The sequence below is a fragment of the Colletotrichum lupini genome, chromosome 1 (assembly GCF_023278565.1).
Source record: "Colletotrichum lupini chromosome 1, complete sequence".
Lineage (NCBI taxonomy): Eukaryota > Fungi > Ascomycota > Sordariomycetes > Glomerellales > Glomerellaceae > Colletotrichum > Colletotrichum lupini.
Window position 1 is genome coordinate 1,751,245 of NC_064672.1, and position 17,405 is coordinate 1,768,649.

At 37.8% G+C, this 17,405-nt stretch overlaps 3 protein-coding genes across 3 annotated transcripts; 1 reads left to right on the forward strand and 2 right to left on the reverse strand.

The window, feature by feature from the left end:
* Positions 1–243: 243 nt before the first annotated feature.
* Positions 244–2,724, forward strand: CLUP02_00490 (uncharacterized protein; the record flags this gene model as incomplete). The annotated part of the gene is made up of 3 exons (XM_049279538.1): positions 244–1,412; positions 1,493–2,222; positions 2,353–2,724. 3 exons carry the CDS (start codon positions 244–246, stop codon positions 2,722–2,724), a joined length of 2,271 nt encoding a protein of 756 aa, XP_049135495.1.
* Positions 2,725–3,581: 857 nt separating this feature from the next.
* On the reverse strand, positions 3,582–4,637 carry CLUP02_00491 (uncharacterized protein; the record flags this gene model as incomplete). Its single annotated transcript, XM_049279539.1, has 1 exon — positions 3,582–4,637. One exon carries the CDS (start codon positions 4,635–4,637, stop codon positions 3,582–3,584), a length of 1,056 nt encoding a protein of 351 aa, XP_049135496.1.
* Positions 4,638–16,113: 11,476 nt separating this feature from the next.
* On the reverse strand, positions 16,114–17,074 carry CLUP02_00492 (uncharacterized protein; the record flags this gene model as incomplete). Its single annotated transcript, XM_049279540.1, has 2 exons — positions 16,114–16,902; positions 17,039–17,074. 2 exons carry the CDS (start codon positions 17,072–17,074, stop codon positions 16,114–16,116), a joined length of 825 nt encoding a protein of 274 aa, XP_049135497.1.
* Between the last annotated feature and the right edge of the window lie 331 nt (positions 17,075–17,405).

Genomic DNA, 17,405 nt, shown 5'->3' on the forward strand with positions numbered 1-17,405 from the left:
GAGGTGAGTATAAGAAACCCCGCATCCCTCCTCCAAGCAAGTTCCTGCGAAAATCTCCCCCTGCCGCTATCAACCATCTGTTGAGCAAGAAGTCAGTAACCACGCTTGTGTCATTCGACGGATTCATACTCCCAGCCCATATCAGCATCATTGTATTTCTTACACGCTTTCATTCTCACATGTTGTTCCCGTCTTCATCATTGCGAGGTCAGAATTATTGATAAGAGTTGTGCAACTCAAATTATGTCCTCCGACAGTCGAGGTAGCCTTCAATTTCAACCGCCCAACAGGGCAGCGTCTCCGCCCAACTCAAAGATACGCAGGGCATACTTATCGTGCGAGACGTGCCGCAAGCGCAAAACTCGCTGTGTTGCCAACCCCTCAGGCCAGTCTCAGCCATGCCAGCGATGTGAGCTCGACGGACGAGAGTGCGTAATGCGGAGCACGAGGAACGCATCCCGCAGGCGCCCAAGACATCAGCCGCCCCGAGACCCATCAATTTCACCAGCCTCCATAGGCAACCTCAACAACAAAGCAAACGTAACCGGCTCCATCAACGTTGGTAGTGGTGGCGACTGTCCCAGTGACCTTGAGAGAGCCGCGGCTGACGCTGGAGTGTTCCAATGTGAGCCTTCACCCATCGAGCCGTCTCCACCAGGTTCGCAGCCATCTGCACGTAGGAGGATTATCTCAGCCCATCTGCACAACACAGCCGATGACCTGGACTTACTTACGTTCACTGCTGCTAGTCAACAATGCAAGGACTACGAGGTAACGCCCCAAACGGTGACTTGCCAAAGTCAAGCATCAATCGTACCCACCATGCCAAGCGGAACTTCCGACTGGGAACGGTTCGTTCTGATCAAAAGACGAATTTTAAGCAAGACTGAATTGATCGAGTATCTCGACTTCTATTTTAGTATCATATGGTCGATACGTCCTGTCGTACCTCCATTCTACCGGGATCGTGAGCGGTATGGCATCTTACCGATCGAGGAGCCACTGCTAGTTCTTACACTCATCACGATCTCATCCCGCTACCACGTACTCTCCGGGCTCCACGGTGAGATTCGTTCAGAAAGAATACACTGGCAGACATGGAAGATTTGTCAGCAGTATTTGCAGTCAGCTCTCTGGGGCTCATCATACACACGTACGCCTGGTGCCGTTGCATCCATGTTACTACTAATTGAATGGCATCCCAAGGCAATCAACAATACAGTCGCATTCAGCAATGACGAGGAACCTGAAAGTAATGTCACGGGATCTCAAAACTTGTTGCAAAGAGAACCGCTGGGTACACAATCGGGACAGCATACTTCGTTGACGAGCCAGCAAAGATACGGCATGGCAACGCTCCTCGAAGACCTCAATATTGTCGCTCCTGCTTATAGAAGTAATAAGATGTCATGGTAAGTGCTACATTATACCAAGTTTGAGTGTCAAACCTTTCTCTTCTCATAGTTGGCCACGGACCTTTGACATGTTGCAGGATGCTTCTCTCGAATGCCATAGCTCTGGCTCAAGAAGGCTGTTGTTTTGATTACGATCAACAAAGCACAAACAAAGAACCGCTCAAATCGACAACGCAGTCTGCTAAAGATACTTTGCGGCAGCAATGGAACCAGCTAAATTGTGTTTTCATATATTTAACCGATGAACACTTGAGCTTGCGTTTGGGGTTGCGCCCGCTTTTGCCCGAAAGCCAGCGCGAGGCAGTACGTTACCGATTCTCGACGACCTTCGCTAGCCTGCTTCCCGACAGCGCTCTCTGGGAGAGTTACTACGAACTCTTTAACGAGACAAGAAGATTGCGTACACTCCTTCAGTCCCTTCGGAAACCGGGAGTATCAACACCACCTAGTGCCGACATCCTACCTGAAGTACAGCATGTAGACAGAGCGTTATCGCGTTGGAGAAGGAGCCACGAGAATCTAAAGGCAGACCAATCCGAGTTGCTAACCACATGCCTCGATCTTGAGTATCACTACATGGTCATGTATAGCTTCGCCCCGGCTGGCCACGTTCTGTACAACAATGTCTCCATGGCATTGGCTGATGACAAGAGACAGGCTCTGTCGGTACTGGATAAAAAAGCAGCAGATGCCAGCCGTGACATACTCTCTATTTTCACGAGGGTTTCCAGACCCTCACACATTACGCGGTATCTCCCTGTACGGTGCTGGTTGTTCATCGTCTCCGCCAATCTTCATCTTCTGAGGGTTAGTTTCCCTCTTCTCGTCATAACCACGAAAGCTTGAATTCGCCTTCTGAGAACTGATACTGTTGAAATTCTTCTAGAGCACCTTAATTATAAATCCACACGTGAGCGAAGCACATCAAAATGTACAGCTTTTGCGTGAATCCATCAAGTCAATGCGCGAAGGAGCCGCGGATGACATTCACATGTCGGTGCGGTATGCACGCTTCCTAGACATCCTGCTCGATGCGTCTCTTTATTCATCCTCTCGGGTACACAGCCCATCGGGAGCGGATCAAGAGGGCTTTGTCCATCAAGGGCTAGGGACGACCACAATTCCCCAAGTGAGGGATGTTCTTGATGAAGTGTCAGGTTCTCGCCAGGACACAAGTTTCATGGCGACCTCAATATTAGACGACTTAGAGATGTTCGATTTCCCTCAAAGCTTTACGGTGCATGGAGATGCGCTTCAATGGTGGAATAACTTTGGTGCTTCTTCAATAGCTGGCTGGACGGAACCATAACTGTTATGTAGAATCCCGCTCTTCTCAATAAGCCTACACTTTTAGCTTATTGGAAGGCGAACAGACTGGATTCTGGATTTTTCAATATTCAAAGTTCTATAGAATGGCTAAGGATCGCAAAGTTGCTTCCTCTCGACGAAGCCGCTCTCGGCATCGGACCCGAGTACTTCACTGATCTTGTCACTCGTAACTAGCTGGTAAACCTTGACGTGACTCGAGCTCAATAGTGAGGAGTCTCGCGTTTTAGCTTCGTCACTATCCGTTTTCGAGTTCTTCCACGCATGCAGTCGAGTGCAATGAACCGCTGTTTCGGGAATATGAAGTCATCCCTTCCTGGTTCAGGTGTCCGGCAAGTGACAATGTCTCTTTCTACACAGTGGATGCCAGCGAATATTGGACCGAAAGTCCTTCAGTCCTGGATAATTCCGGTCCTGATTAGAATAACTGAGTAATCTGAATATTTCTTCTTCGTCATTCGGCTGTCCGAAGCCTTGACAAAACGTGCCTCTTACTGGATTGTCAAGGACAGCTGTGCGCACTTAGGAACTGCCTTCTTGTCATCTCGACAACGTTCGAGACACTGATTTAGACGAATCGATCGTTTCCGACTTTCTGTGGGTGCCAGACCTCCCGTTCTATGTATCCCAACTTTATTCATTGGCATGGGCTTTCCACTATGACGCCACGATGTTCAGAAAGTTGGGTTCACTATCGAAGCACTCACTCTGCAAGATGGCTATAGCATAATAATTACTGAACATGATGTTGAGATGGGCACCACTTTGACCAAAGAGGGGAAGAAACAAGGCTCTAGGTGGATTTGTAAGCTTTAAATTTCTGCCCCTCGTCTGCGATAGTTACCTAATGTCCGTCACCAATGGCTTCTCACGTATCGACACCGTCGCTTTGTCTTCCTCTGGGCTGATATCTAAATCTCCCTCCCTCAACCCTCTTCTGCTTCTTTTACTCATCGGAGACGTCCGTCCATCAAAGATGTAGTCCTTCCTCGCTGTCTGCCACAACGGAGAAAGTGAACCATTTGTCTGCTCAATGGCCGGAAGTGCCAGCGTCATTCCATTGTTTTCACCATTCGTCCGGTTGTTGCTATCAGCCAACGTGGCAGAAGGTATGCTCTCGGGGCCTCGACAGTCGCAGGCGCTCATTCGAGTGAACGCCAATAGTTTGTTGAGCACGACGAATTCAACTTTGAGCTTGACGCTGTAGACAAATGGCTTGCACATTGTCTGAATCTCGAATTTGTCGCTGTATTCCAGGATGATCAGGCCTGTGTCTAGTGTAAAGACAACAGCAAACAGTGAAGCCAAGTGTCGCACCATGTTTGCAACAGCCCTTGGTTTGATTGCACTCAACGGCTTGAGGCTTTTGTAGCCTTCGTATAGGAAGAGCGATGCGATGATGGTCTCCTGGATCGTGAAAACGACGAGTTCGACCTTTTCGTATATCTTAAAGGGCATTACGTATTGCTTGGGGCTAGTGTTGGCGAGGAAGAAGATCACCGTCTCCGGGATATGCATCGTGACGGCGTTGAAGATGATCATCGTTAAGATCCAGCGGATCTTCCGCTGGCTGTGAACAACCAGATGCAGCCGCGACCAAAGAACAATGGCCTGGCCTGTGACCATCGAGTACCAAGCGATCGGGATAATGATACTCGATGCGAAAATCGCTTTCTGGTAATAGCCAAAGTACCGCAGAATAAAGGCGATCACATTGATGTTGATGCCAGTATTAGACACGATCATACTCCAGAAGTATCTTCCTCGTCGGCGCTTGAACGTTGTGAATATGGAGAAAAAGGTTTCGATCGTATTGTAGTATGCGGTCGCAGCGAATGCAATCATTACCATCGCCTGGACCTGCGAGACCGAGATGGTGCCCGTCTCTCCAGCCATCTCTCAGTCGAGAAGTCCAACTCGGTAAATCGACGGCGCCAGTAGTAGTTCGTGCCTTGGGGAAGGCATTATGCAAGAGGAACACAACCGAGCGGTGGCGGCGGCGTCATCAAGACGAGATGGAAGATGCGACGGCGCACGCAGCCTTACTACGTAGGGTAAAAAGGATGCTCACTAGTACTTAAGACGAGCGCCATTCATCTGCCAGCTGCAGACTGCACTCTCATATGCAGGTTCATGACCCCAGGTGCTGCCACAATAAGGTTTGGGAACCACCCCACGAAGAAAGCTTATTTGCTGTGTGGGTGCTACCGATCCGCGTCGACAGTGAAACCAAAAAGATCGCAGAGCCAGTCAGGGTCTTGTTACTGACTCGTTTGATGCTCCGGCTCTCTAGAGGAGGCGAAGCAGGCGGCGACGGTAAGTTGTGTGTAACCTCCGTACACTACCTGGTCGCTGTGAATTTGGATTACACCGCGAGGTTGCATAAACTCAATATGATTTTCAGGAAGGTCGAAGCAGCTCGCCTCCAACTATTGGTTCCCAAGACATGGCAAGCTTGATGAGTTGCTCCGTTGCCTCAGAGTCGCCGGGGAAGCGTGGACAAGTGATTGGTTCGGGAGAATTCACACGGAAGAAGACTGGATGTGGTTCGAAGCTGTTCTTTGTGGAGTTCAGATGGCAAACAATTTGGGGGACCGGAAACACTATGGAGATCTGGCCGTTTGAAGCGCAGGATGGGTTCTGCCCACGGATAATAAAATGAGGACTACTCTGGTCGAGTCTGACGTCTTTGTCTGCAGATCATTGCAAAATTTTGCTTAGCTTGAGACAGACAGACTTCCCAAAGTTTCCAACATGTGTTGATCGAAAAGTGCAGGATTGGAATCGAATTCTAGTTCGCCGAGTAACCACACATGGCTTTACCGTTAAGGAAAGTCTGGGACTATCGAGGATACATAAGCCGATTTGAGCAACTCGACTTTGAAGCAAGATACTAATCCTGTCTTCTACATGGATGCTCCATAGAGAAAGATCTAGCTGTGTGTCAACTCTCTTTCGGATGCTTGATTGAGTGTTAAAACCATTTCGAGCTGGGTTTGATAGCGCACTGGGATTTATATCACGTAAAAGGAAGACCGAAGTGCTCTCCTCAATACATACGCTGATGCTTTCACTCGAATTATGAATTTGGCTTAGCCTGTGCTAGACTCATGTCTTAACTTTACATAAAGCACGCAGCCTGATAGAGTTATCTATCTTCACGTTTATCGTCGAAAGCCCGAATTCACTTTCGGGCAAGACTTCTGCTCATCGATCCTTCTAATATGGGCAGAAAGTTTCATCATCCTTCTACATTGAGGCTCCATGAATCAGTAATTGTTGATGAGGGAGCATAATTGAGTCACGAGAGTGGTCATACACGTGAGCCTAGCTTAGTGACTAAAATAGATCATGGCAGGAGAGAGACTGCATGAGAGTTGCGCTTCCGAGTTGGGGAAATTGAGACTAGCCATGCGCTACGACTGCACTCGCGAAATTTACTGCTTGAATGGAAAGGGTTGACTTCATGTCTCTAGTACGATATCAAACTTTGAGATCCCGCCTATGAAGATTGCGATACTTTGCTAGTGACACTACATCTTTCTTGAGCGAGACATAAACTTCAGAGGTTTGCTTTCTTTGCTTGACACATTCGAGGTGTCTCCGTTCAAGTTTTCCAAGTTTAGAGACAAGTCAGGGTTTTTAGGACAGACTCAAAGATCCTTTGCGATAGCTCGTAAGTAAACACTCAGGTCTTCGAGGATTGCTATTCAGAACCGAGTTTATCACGACGGGTAAAGTGATACCTTGTTCGCTTCTCTGTTCCATGTCCAATTTTCTCAACAGCACCATTGAAGACATGCGCTCCTGCACATAATCTACATCATACAGTAACTAATTCTAGAGGGAGAGGTTTCATATTCAAACCTCGTTTTTAGATATCTGGCATTAGTTTTCTTTTGTGGAATTTCAAACTTTCCAGGCGAATAAGACTCTGCAAGTGGCGCCATGTTAAGTGTCAGAGTCGGAACTTCATCGTAATTAGTAGGAATAGAAACAGCCTGTCAATAGGTGTAAGTCGACCCACCCCCTTTTGGCCACCCCCCCCTTTTGGCCACCCCATTTCTCTATCCCAGCCACCGTATTAAAACCCTACCTACGATTTTTAAACTACTATAATAATTATAAAAATCGTCTAAATATAATTCTTTTTTATATACTTATTTATTAATATATAATAATCTTATATACTGAAAATAAAGTTATTCGGGCTCTTAAGGCTATTAAAAGAGGTCTCTTAGTTAATCGGGCCTCGATTAAGTTTAGAGTTCTAAGGTTAACTCTTCGTAACTATAAGAGAGGCTATTAAATAAGGGTAATAGTATTTATAAACCTCTAGAGGCTTCCTCTATAATAAGAAGATTAGCTAGCTTAATAAGTTCGTATTTAGTATAATTTAGGCGTTATATTAACTTATAAATAGCTTATAAAATTCGCTAAATAAGTTCTAAGATCCTAGGGGGATATAAATCCTCTTAAGAAGAGATAAATAGACGCTTTTTTAAAGAGGAACTTATTAATTAAGGTCTAGAGAAGTTATACTATTAATTCGAGGTATCTAAATAGGGTTATTATTAATATAATTAAGTTATAGTTTAGATTACTTAATATACTAGAGATTAGTAATATTAAATAGGCTAATAAGTATAATATAAATAAGACTAGTATCCTAGAAGGTAAGGGATTTAATAGCTTAGTTTTAAGTAAGGTAAAGACTATAGTAGTACGAAAAAAAGAGCCTAGTTCGCGTGCTTAGGTATTTATAATTAAGTATATCTCTACTAATAGTCGAGCTATTAAACTACTAGTTATATATAAGGGAAAGTCGGTATAGTAATAATAGTTTTTACTTAAACTTAACCCTTATGCTAGTTAAGAGTTTATAATAATAAATAATAGCTAAACGACTAATAAGACTGCCCTTAAGTAGTTAAAAATAGTATTCTTATTATAAATTAAGACCCCCCCCTTTATGGGGCTTAATATACTTAATAAGCCTCGATTATTAGTTCTAAATAGCTATAGGAGTTATATAATAATAGAATTTATATAGGAATGCTATAGAAATAACGTCTACTTACTATTCTTATTATTATATACTTTTTATATCCTCTAGCCGTTAGATATAGCTATTTTTAGATTTATTAAGTCTAAGTATAAGAAGGAGCTTAGTAAGGAGGATATAATAAATAATTTTACTATCGTTAGAAAGCGGTACTTTTTAAGCTATTATTAAAAAGCTCGTTTAGCTAGTCTAACGTTATTAAATATATAAAATAGGTAGAAAATAACTAGACTATATCCCCCTAATATAGCTAGACTACTTACTAATTTAATAGTCCTATTTAACCTAGTTATACTAATTAAAAAGACCGTAAATACTAAGCAAGTAACTAGTAATACTAGAAAAGCTATTAACTAGGTATTAGCGGCGTTTATTATTAACTAGTTAATACTTAAGAAGGCTAGCGAGCTCTGCGATTAGTTAAAGTTATTTATAGAGCTTAGTCTAGACTATAATACTTAACGATTACTATTTAGAAAGATAAAAAAGGTATTTAATAAGCAGGCCTACTATTTAATAATATCTTAGTACTATATTCGAGTTCTAAAAGCTAAAGTTAACCGATTGAGGCCGTAAAAAAAGAAGAGTATATTAATAAACCTAAATACTAAGTTCGTAAATATTTAGAATATATAGAGAGCTTAGGAGGACTCTAGTGACTATTTAGTTAGTCTTAGTTAACTCGTAGGGGTCGAATTACCTAGGGAGAATAATAACTATATTATTATAGTAGTAGAAGATAGTTAATTAATTAAGTATAGTTGGTGGCGATGTTTTGATACTATGTTTTGATGGGGTGGCTAAAAGGGGGGGGTGGCCAAAAGGGGGTGGGTCGACTTATAACATAGGGAAGAAGCTCATAGAGGCTAACTGCTATTAGGGTCTAAAAAAGGAATTATTAAAATCTACCCTTCCCTTAAGGTATACTACTAGCGCTCTATATATACTTAAGCTACTCTTTTATTACTTAGTCCCCCTTTTTATACCCCCTAAGCTATCCCTTAACTAACGAGGCCTAATTAATAAGGCCTAATAAGGTGCTCCTTTTCCTAAGCTTCGTTTTAAAGCCTATTTATAGTTTATATATACTATATTAATCCCTTACTTAAGAGGTTTTTAAATATATAGTATAAGGGCGGGTATAAGCGGCGCTTATTAGCCCGAGTATAGACCCCTTACTCTAAATAATAGCCCTATAATTTTATACTTAGGTCGCTCTTATTTATAAGCCGTCCTTACGACTACCGGTACCTAGGTAGTCGTCGCCCTACTTTTATTTATTAATATTAACCCCTTTTTAAGCTATTATAATTCCGAATTCCTTTTTTCCTTTTTATCTATAGTTATCCTTTTTATATATAGTTTTTTATTTTTATTAACGTCTATGCTGCTCCCTTATTATATAAATATTATAGCTAATAAATATTTTTTAAATCCCTATTCTTATATACTTCTTACGCTTAAATAAGTCTTTTATAAAGTCGTTCCGTATTTATTATTAACTCGTTTTAATATAAATATAGCTCTTAATTACGGAGTTATTATTATTAGTAGCAGAACGGTTATTAATATTATAAGTGCGCTTAGTAATAGCGGCGGTAGCGGTTTATTTAAAAAGCTTAATATCCCCTTTACTCGCCCTAACCTCGTACGTATATCGCTATTTATATACTACTTATACTAACTATTATAAATTCTTATTAAAAAAAAAAAGGTAAATACTAAGAAAATCGGGGTTAGCTAGGTATACCCGCTCCCCTACCCCGCTTATATTACGTATAAAGCGCTTAATTTAAAAGCCGAGTATTATAATTAGCTAAGTTAGTAATTTATAGCCCCTAGTTCGCTCTTTTATTTAATATTTTTTTAGGATTTAGTATATGTTATATTAAGTATACTACGCAGAACTATTTTTATAAAAATATAATAAGCGCTTAGCGCGGTTATTATTTTATTATTTTTTTTATATATTATATTAATAATATTTTAAGTCCCTAAGTCTACGGAATTTGCGGTCCGAACCTTATAGAGCACTACTCTTATTTTAAATAATAATATTTACGATTCGGAGGTTTATTACTCTATTATCGCTTTATTATTATTATTACTCGGATTATTAATATTATTCTATAGCTCTAGTAAACTTACTAAATTACTATTAATAATGCGCAAAGGGTATTTAAGCGCGTTAATAAGGAGGCTTATTTAACCCCTATTATTAATAATAACGACGATAAGGTAGTTATAAGCTCTTTTTATACTACGTTTTTATTTTATAATGACGCTATAATTGCGCTACTTTATACTATTTATAACGAGGTACGCTACTTAAATAATATTTTAATTAGTATATAGTCGCCCCGCTTGCGCTTTATATTCGTAGCTAATTATTTATAAATTCGTTAATAATAAAGAGATTTTTTTTTTTATAACGACCCCTAGGATAATAACTAAGGCGGCCCTTTTGCGCATAAGGGTAGTTCTTTTATAAATAAGGGCGGTCCTCCTGCGCGTTATAAAGATTAGAAAAATGGTTCGTAATTAGTACGTTTACGCTACTTAGTTATAGCTATATAGCCCCCTTTTTTTTTTTATTAATAACTAGTTTATTATATTATTAAGCTTATTAAGAGCTAGGGCGCGCTATTTAATTAAAACTCGTTTTTTATATATGCTAATTATTATTACGTTTTCGATATACTTAGCTAGCTCTTATATATTTTCGTCGCTACTATATTCTTTTTACTAAATTAGATATTATTACCTCTTTTTTAGCCCTCTATATTATATAATATTTTTTATTTTATAAAATAGCTCCCCGTTTATATTCCTAATAAGTAAGGGCTTTTAAAGGGCTTTTTTACGGTATTAATACGGCTTGAGTAGGGATATATAGAAAATATTATATATTTTATATTACGTTAGTATATTTAGTTAATAAGCGACCCCTACCGTTTTAATTATTAATTTAACTTCGAATAGGCCTAGATACTTATTAACTAACTTCTAACTAGGACGCTACTTATTAATATTCTTCCCTAATAATAGTACTTAGTTACCTATTTTATATAATATATTTATCCTAGCTTTATTAGCTTATTATTTATATATCTTATGTGCTTTTTATATAAAAGGTCGTAGAGCTTTTTAATTAGCTCGTAATCGGGCCGTACGCTCCTTAGCCGAGATATTTTATATACTATCTCGAGCCCTTATTAAGATCAATATAAAGTATATAAATAAAAACCCGAGTAGGGCCTTAGTAAGCGCTTTACGGATTACTAAGTACTAAGCGTTATTATATATAAACTTAGCTAGGTAAAGACGCTATGCTTAATTTAATTAGTCCTAGGTATAAAAATAGTAAAAATATTACTCTAAATATTAGTTTTACTATTCTATTTAACTATCTATTTATAAATAAAACGTAGTATTAAAACGCCTCTTTATTATTAAAAAGTAATAGAGATAAGTTTAAAACTTACTTATAAATAACGACCCCTTATTAGAGACGATCTTTTTAAATATTTTAAACTTAATAAAAATCTTTATAAATAGGAGGTTTATAAATCCCTAGGCTATAAGGGTCGTCCTCGTAGTAATATAAACGTTATATTTCGTAAATTAGTTTACTATAATAAGTACTACGTCGTAGGGGCGCCTCCTAATTAGCGTAGTTAATATGGGTAAGCTTATAATAAAGTTTAATAATATTTCTTACTATAGCCTAGCCGGGGTAAGTAAGGGGCGTAATAAGCTATACGGCTTATAATAACGAGGCTTTGTCCGCTAGTATATTATATAAGTATTAATATAACTTTTTATATCCTTACTTACTCTATTTTAATAATAGTAGCGTTTTAGTAATACTATTATCCGCTTTATACTATAATATCTTATTATAAGTATATTATAATATACTTTAATAACCTCCTTCCTTAGCTTTTTATATAGCGGTATATAGGCGCGGCTATTATAATATAATAGCCCTCTCGAGTTATATACCTAGCTTTATTATTACTTTTTTTTAGCTAAGTAAGGCCGTTAGTTCTTTTTAATCTACTACTTATTCTTTATAAAAACGTCCTCTTATTAAGTAGCCCGTAGTTAACTTATTATTAATAACCCCTCCTTATTAATTACTATTTTAAATACTTTTATTATATTAAAATCCCGTAGAACGAGTAGCTTATAATTTATAGTTTTAGTAATAGGCTTAAGTAGCTTTTTAAGTACTACGCTATAACTTTAATACCCTAGGCTCGTAGCCCCGTTACGCTTTTTAAAGTATTTTTTAAAGTTCTCTCGAGCCGGAGCTCCTAACCTCTTTTACTTACTTTTTTATATTATTATTAGTTCCGTTTCTAAAATACTTACTATCCTTTTTACTTAGGAGCCGCTCCTATAGCTCGTTTTTATATACTTAATTACTACGACTTTAAGGGGCTCTTATATATTTTTAGCGTTATAAAGGTCTTTTCTTATTTTCAATAGTAGCTCCTTTACTCTACTATTATTATAATTCTTATTATAGTTAGGTCTTTATAATAATCTATTCGCTAGGTTTTTTATATTTAGCTTAAACTTAATCTCAATATTAAACGCTACGAATTCGTTTAGTTAGCGTAGCTATCTCCCGTTTAGTCTCTTTTTTATATTTAAGAACTATAAGTTAAAATAATCTATAAATACTACGACCTAATCTCGGCTATAAGCGAGGTAGTATTATTAGTTCTTTAGTACGTTTATAATAGTTAGTAGCTCCGTATCTCTTATACTATAGCGGCTCTCCGTATTTATTAATTTCCTTAACTTATAAGTAATTAAGTACTAATTACCCTTAAATAATTATATAATTACTAAGCTAATAGCTCGAGCTAAAGCGTCTATTTATAACTATATAAGTAGGGTAAGGTCGAAATATTATAATATTAGCGCGTTAATAAATACTATTAATAGCCTCTTAAATAACTCTATAATAAGTATTAGTAGCTCTAACTATCCCGGTTTTGCTTTTTTTAATAAGTTTATTAAAGGTATTATTATTTTAGTATAATTATTAATAAATTTATAATAGAACCCCGTAAATTTAAAAAACGTTTATATATTTTTAACGCTCCTCGGAAATAGCTAATTTACTATAGCTTCGGTACGCGCGGGTTTTATTTTTATACTTTTATTAAATACGATATATTTTAAAAGTTTTATATATAATATATAAAACTCGTATTTACTGCCGTTTAGATATAGGTTCTATTACTATAGTTTTTATAATACGCTACGTACGTGCTCTTTATATACTACGTAGTTATTATTATATATTAAAATATTATTTAAGTATATAATATAGATAGTATTAACTAGGCCGCTTAGAACGTTATTAATATATACTTAAAAAGTCGTAGGTACGTTAGTTAGCCCAAAAGGTATAACTAAGTACTCGAACTACCTATATTTAGTATAAAAAGCCGTTTTCTACTTATTGCCCTTAGCTATACGTATATAGTAGTATGCGTTCTTAAGGTTTAGTTTTATAAAAATAGAGGTATTAAATAGTTTATTTAATATCTTTTTAATTAGTAATAGCGGCGTTTTATCTTTTTATATAATTTTATTAATCGCTCTATAATTAACGTAAAGTCGTAGCTCTCTTCTTTTTTTAAATATAAAAAGGATAAGTGCTCTTACTAGGCTTATAAAGGGGCGTATTTAGCCCCTAGCCTCTATTTTTATTAAATAGTTACATAAGATCTTAAGCTTATAGTTTAATAATAAGTAAATAGGTCCCTAGGGAATAGGCGCCGCGTTATTTAGCTTAATATAATAGTTATATAGTGCTCTATTTAGTAGCGAGATAGCCTTTTTTTTAAGAATAAGTTATTAAAGTCTTAGTAACGTAGCTTTTAGTTCTCGGCTATACTCGTTAATACTACGTTACTATTTATAGCTAAGTTAATTACGATGTGCGCGAGTATTACTAAAACTAAGTTATCTAATAGCCCTTTTTTTAGGGCGTCTAAGCGGATATATTATTTATAAATTAAATATTATTACTTTTTTTATTTTTAACTAATTAGCGGGTTAATATCCTTTAGCTAGGGGAAACTAAGGATAAGTATAGGCGCTATAATATCGGCTATTACGAAGCGATATAGCTATGTCTCTATTACGTAGTCGTTATTAGTAATTTAAAGCCGTAAATAGTAGCTTCTTAGCGTCTCTATTTATTTACCCTCTACGTTTATTAGTTATAATAATAAGTAAATTCGTAAATTAGTATTAAAACTATTAAATAAACCGATACTAATTACGTTCCCTTTTGCTCCTAAATCGATAAGGGCGCTTAGCTTTTCTTATATATAGTTTAAGTATATATAGGTCGGGATATTTAAGCGCTACCCTTATTAATCGCTAACTACTCTCCTTATTAAAATAATATTTAAGCTCGTTACTAGTCCGCGCTACTTAGCTAGGGTAAGGTTTAATTAATAATTAGCGGCCTTATACCCCTTTTAGTTATATTTATAGTATATAACGCTCGGGTAGTTATTAGTAAAGTACCCGGTTTTATTATAATTATAGTATTATTAATACTACTCTTATAGTCGCGAGTAATCCCTTATAATATAACTAGTTTTTTTATAATTATAATACGTAGTATCCTTATTAAACGAGTCGTAGCGTATCCTTTACGTATTTAACTTATTAATACCCCGGTATTTTCCCACTAGCTTATTTAAATTTAAGTTAGAATATTACTTAAGGGACGTTTATAAGCTCCTTATTAATAGCGAGGATTATTTAATACGTTTTATTAGCGATATTAGCTATAAATAAGTCTATAGAAGTTCTATTTACGATATTATTATAAAGCGTAGTTCGGGCCGTAATTTACTTATTAACGTAGAGATCTTTTATTTCTTTATTAAGATATATTCTAGTTTTATTTCGAGCTTATTAATATAGCTAACGAACTCGTTAACTTTCTCTTTTTAACTTTATAAAGTACTATTTAGTTATATACTCGCTACTATTCCTTAGTTAGTAAGATCGGATAAGTTATTTTATAAAAAAGTCTTTAGTTCTTCTTATATAACCTAGTCTATTATAAACCCGGGGGTCCTTTAGTAGTTAAAAATATAGTATATTTAAGAGGTCTTTATACTACTATTTAAGTAGCTAACCGTATATACTACTTTATTATAATCTATTTTTATTTATTAAGCTTATAGGTTAAAGCGATAGTAATAGTTAAAAAAAAAGCTTTATAAATCCCGTATTAATTTATTAATATATAATAAGTTAGAGAGGGATAGCGGCCTAAATATAGACGTTCTGCTTATAGTACTTATTTAAATTAGGAGGGAGCTAGTAAATAGGGGCTTAAGTAGTACGAACTCGTCGCTTTATTATTACTTAAGCGGCGCTTTAAGTACGGCTTTACTTATTAAACTATTTTTAATCTAGGGGTTTACGTTCCTATTTATATTAAAGCTAACGTTCGAGGCCGCTATAGCTAAGACCGTAACCCTTAGCGCGGGGGCTAGGCTATTTAAAGAGCTCTATAAGCGTTTTAAATCTACTTATTTTCTATATAAATACTCTTTATATATTATAATAAGGATTTCTTTTTTTAATTATTATTCCTATTCTTATAGTTTTACTAACTTATCGTTTATTATTTAGTTTAAATATTAGCGAGTAAGGGTAAGAAGTTCGCTATTTTATTCGAAATTTATTAATATTCTTAGTAATACGGTCTTTTTACGTTACTATTATATTATTTATCTTATTACGCTTCGTTCTTATATTATTTATTAAGGAGGAGGTAACTCTAGGGGGTTTAATAAAAAAGAGTTATTTCTTTTTTTATTATAGCGCTAACTACGCTCTCTCGCTACGTCTTATTTTTATTAATATTTTAAGCTTTTAGCCTAGTCCCCTTTATAAATAGAGATTTTAAACTATTAATAAGTATATAATATAAGAAAGAAGCTTATAAAGGCTAATTATTATTAGGGTTTAAAAAAGGAATTACTAAAATCTACCCTTCCCTCGAGGTATATTACTAGCGCTCTATATATACTTAAGCTGCTCCTTTGTTACTTAGTCCCCCTCTTTATGCCCCCTGAGCTATCCCTTAACCGACGAGGCCTGACCGGCGAGGCCTGACACAGCCCTTTGACGGATTGCCAATCCTCCTTCTTGATTCATAAAAGCTCTCATACTCAAATGAAGTGGCCTGAGATTTATTCGAATGGAGGCATACTATATCGACTATTGATAACCCGCAGAGCATATACCTCACTAGCCTGTCTTTTCTATAGCAATAGACTTAATTAGAGTCTTCACCTCATCGTCCGACATCTCTTTGACTCCAAGCATAGGGTTATCGTCTTTGGGCCAAGGGCCAGAGAAGTCCGGCCTAGAGTTCGCATAGCGTATCATGTCGCCAAAAACCTTTATGCTGTAGTTACCCGCCTGGAACTCTTTCAAGGCTCCAGAAAAGACTTGGTCCATATTTGACTTTGACTCAGTCCAACCGTCAGTCCCCAACGCTTCCTTGCACAGGTCCACCATCTGCTTTTGGCTTTTGTTGACAGAATGCACGTGAACAGGCTTGTTTTCAGTCTCCACTGGGTGGAGCAAGGCCCTTGAAACGGCTTTGCCAGTTGATTCGAGCGTAGTCCAGACGTGAACATTCTTCCCTTCGTTGATATAGTCAACTTTCTTGTTGTAGATGTCGATGTTCATGAAGCCGGTCCGAAGGTTCCAATCTAGGAACGCTCCATTGCAGATAACACTCCAAGTCATTCCGGTCTCTTCACATTTCTTCAGTAAGTGCATGTCATTCATATCTTTCTTGAAGAAGACGGGCACCGAGTGGACGTTGCGGTTGTTGAAATCCAGGCTGAAGTCTGATGGAATGAAACGATACACTCGAGCTGCAGCGGCAGCATCTATCAATCTCGTTGGAGTATCGTCGTGAACAAGAGTGCAGTCCACAAAAGCCTGGTGGCCCTGTAAAGCATCTCTAATAGCATCAAAAGAAGTGAAGTCGACGACCTTGACATGTACACCGTCAGGGAAAATGCCCTGTTTGCGGACCATGACAGTCACATCAAAACCATCTGCAAGCAGTGCTTTCAGAGTTGGTCTTCCAACATTACCAGTTGCCTTGCATTGTTAGTTACGGACCATTTGCCTAGACGAAGCTTGAACACGAGCTTACTCCTGCGACGGCGACTTTCTGAATCTTAGGCATCATGTTGAAAAGTGTTGACACTAGTATGAAGTAGGAGAACTCAGATGGGCAGATCAGTCCAAGATCCTATATCGATGTTGATTTGGCGTATCAGAGCCGCCTCCGTCTCTGAAGAAGTATTTATGCCGCGCGTTTGATACACAGAATTTCGAGGGAGGGCTCGCGCCCATCGAAATAGGGCGCACTTCGGCCACCCGAGGGAGGCATCAATCGCGTCAGCAACCAAGCATTCAAGACGTTAAATGTGAGAAGTCGTGGTATCTGAGTCTCGAAGACACCGTCCGCCCACTATGTGTAAGATTGACCATTGGGCCGGACCCCCGGTTTGACAGAC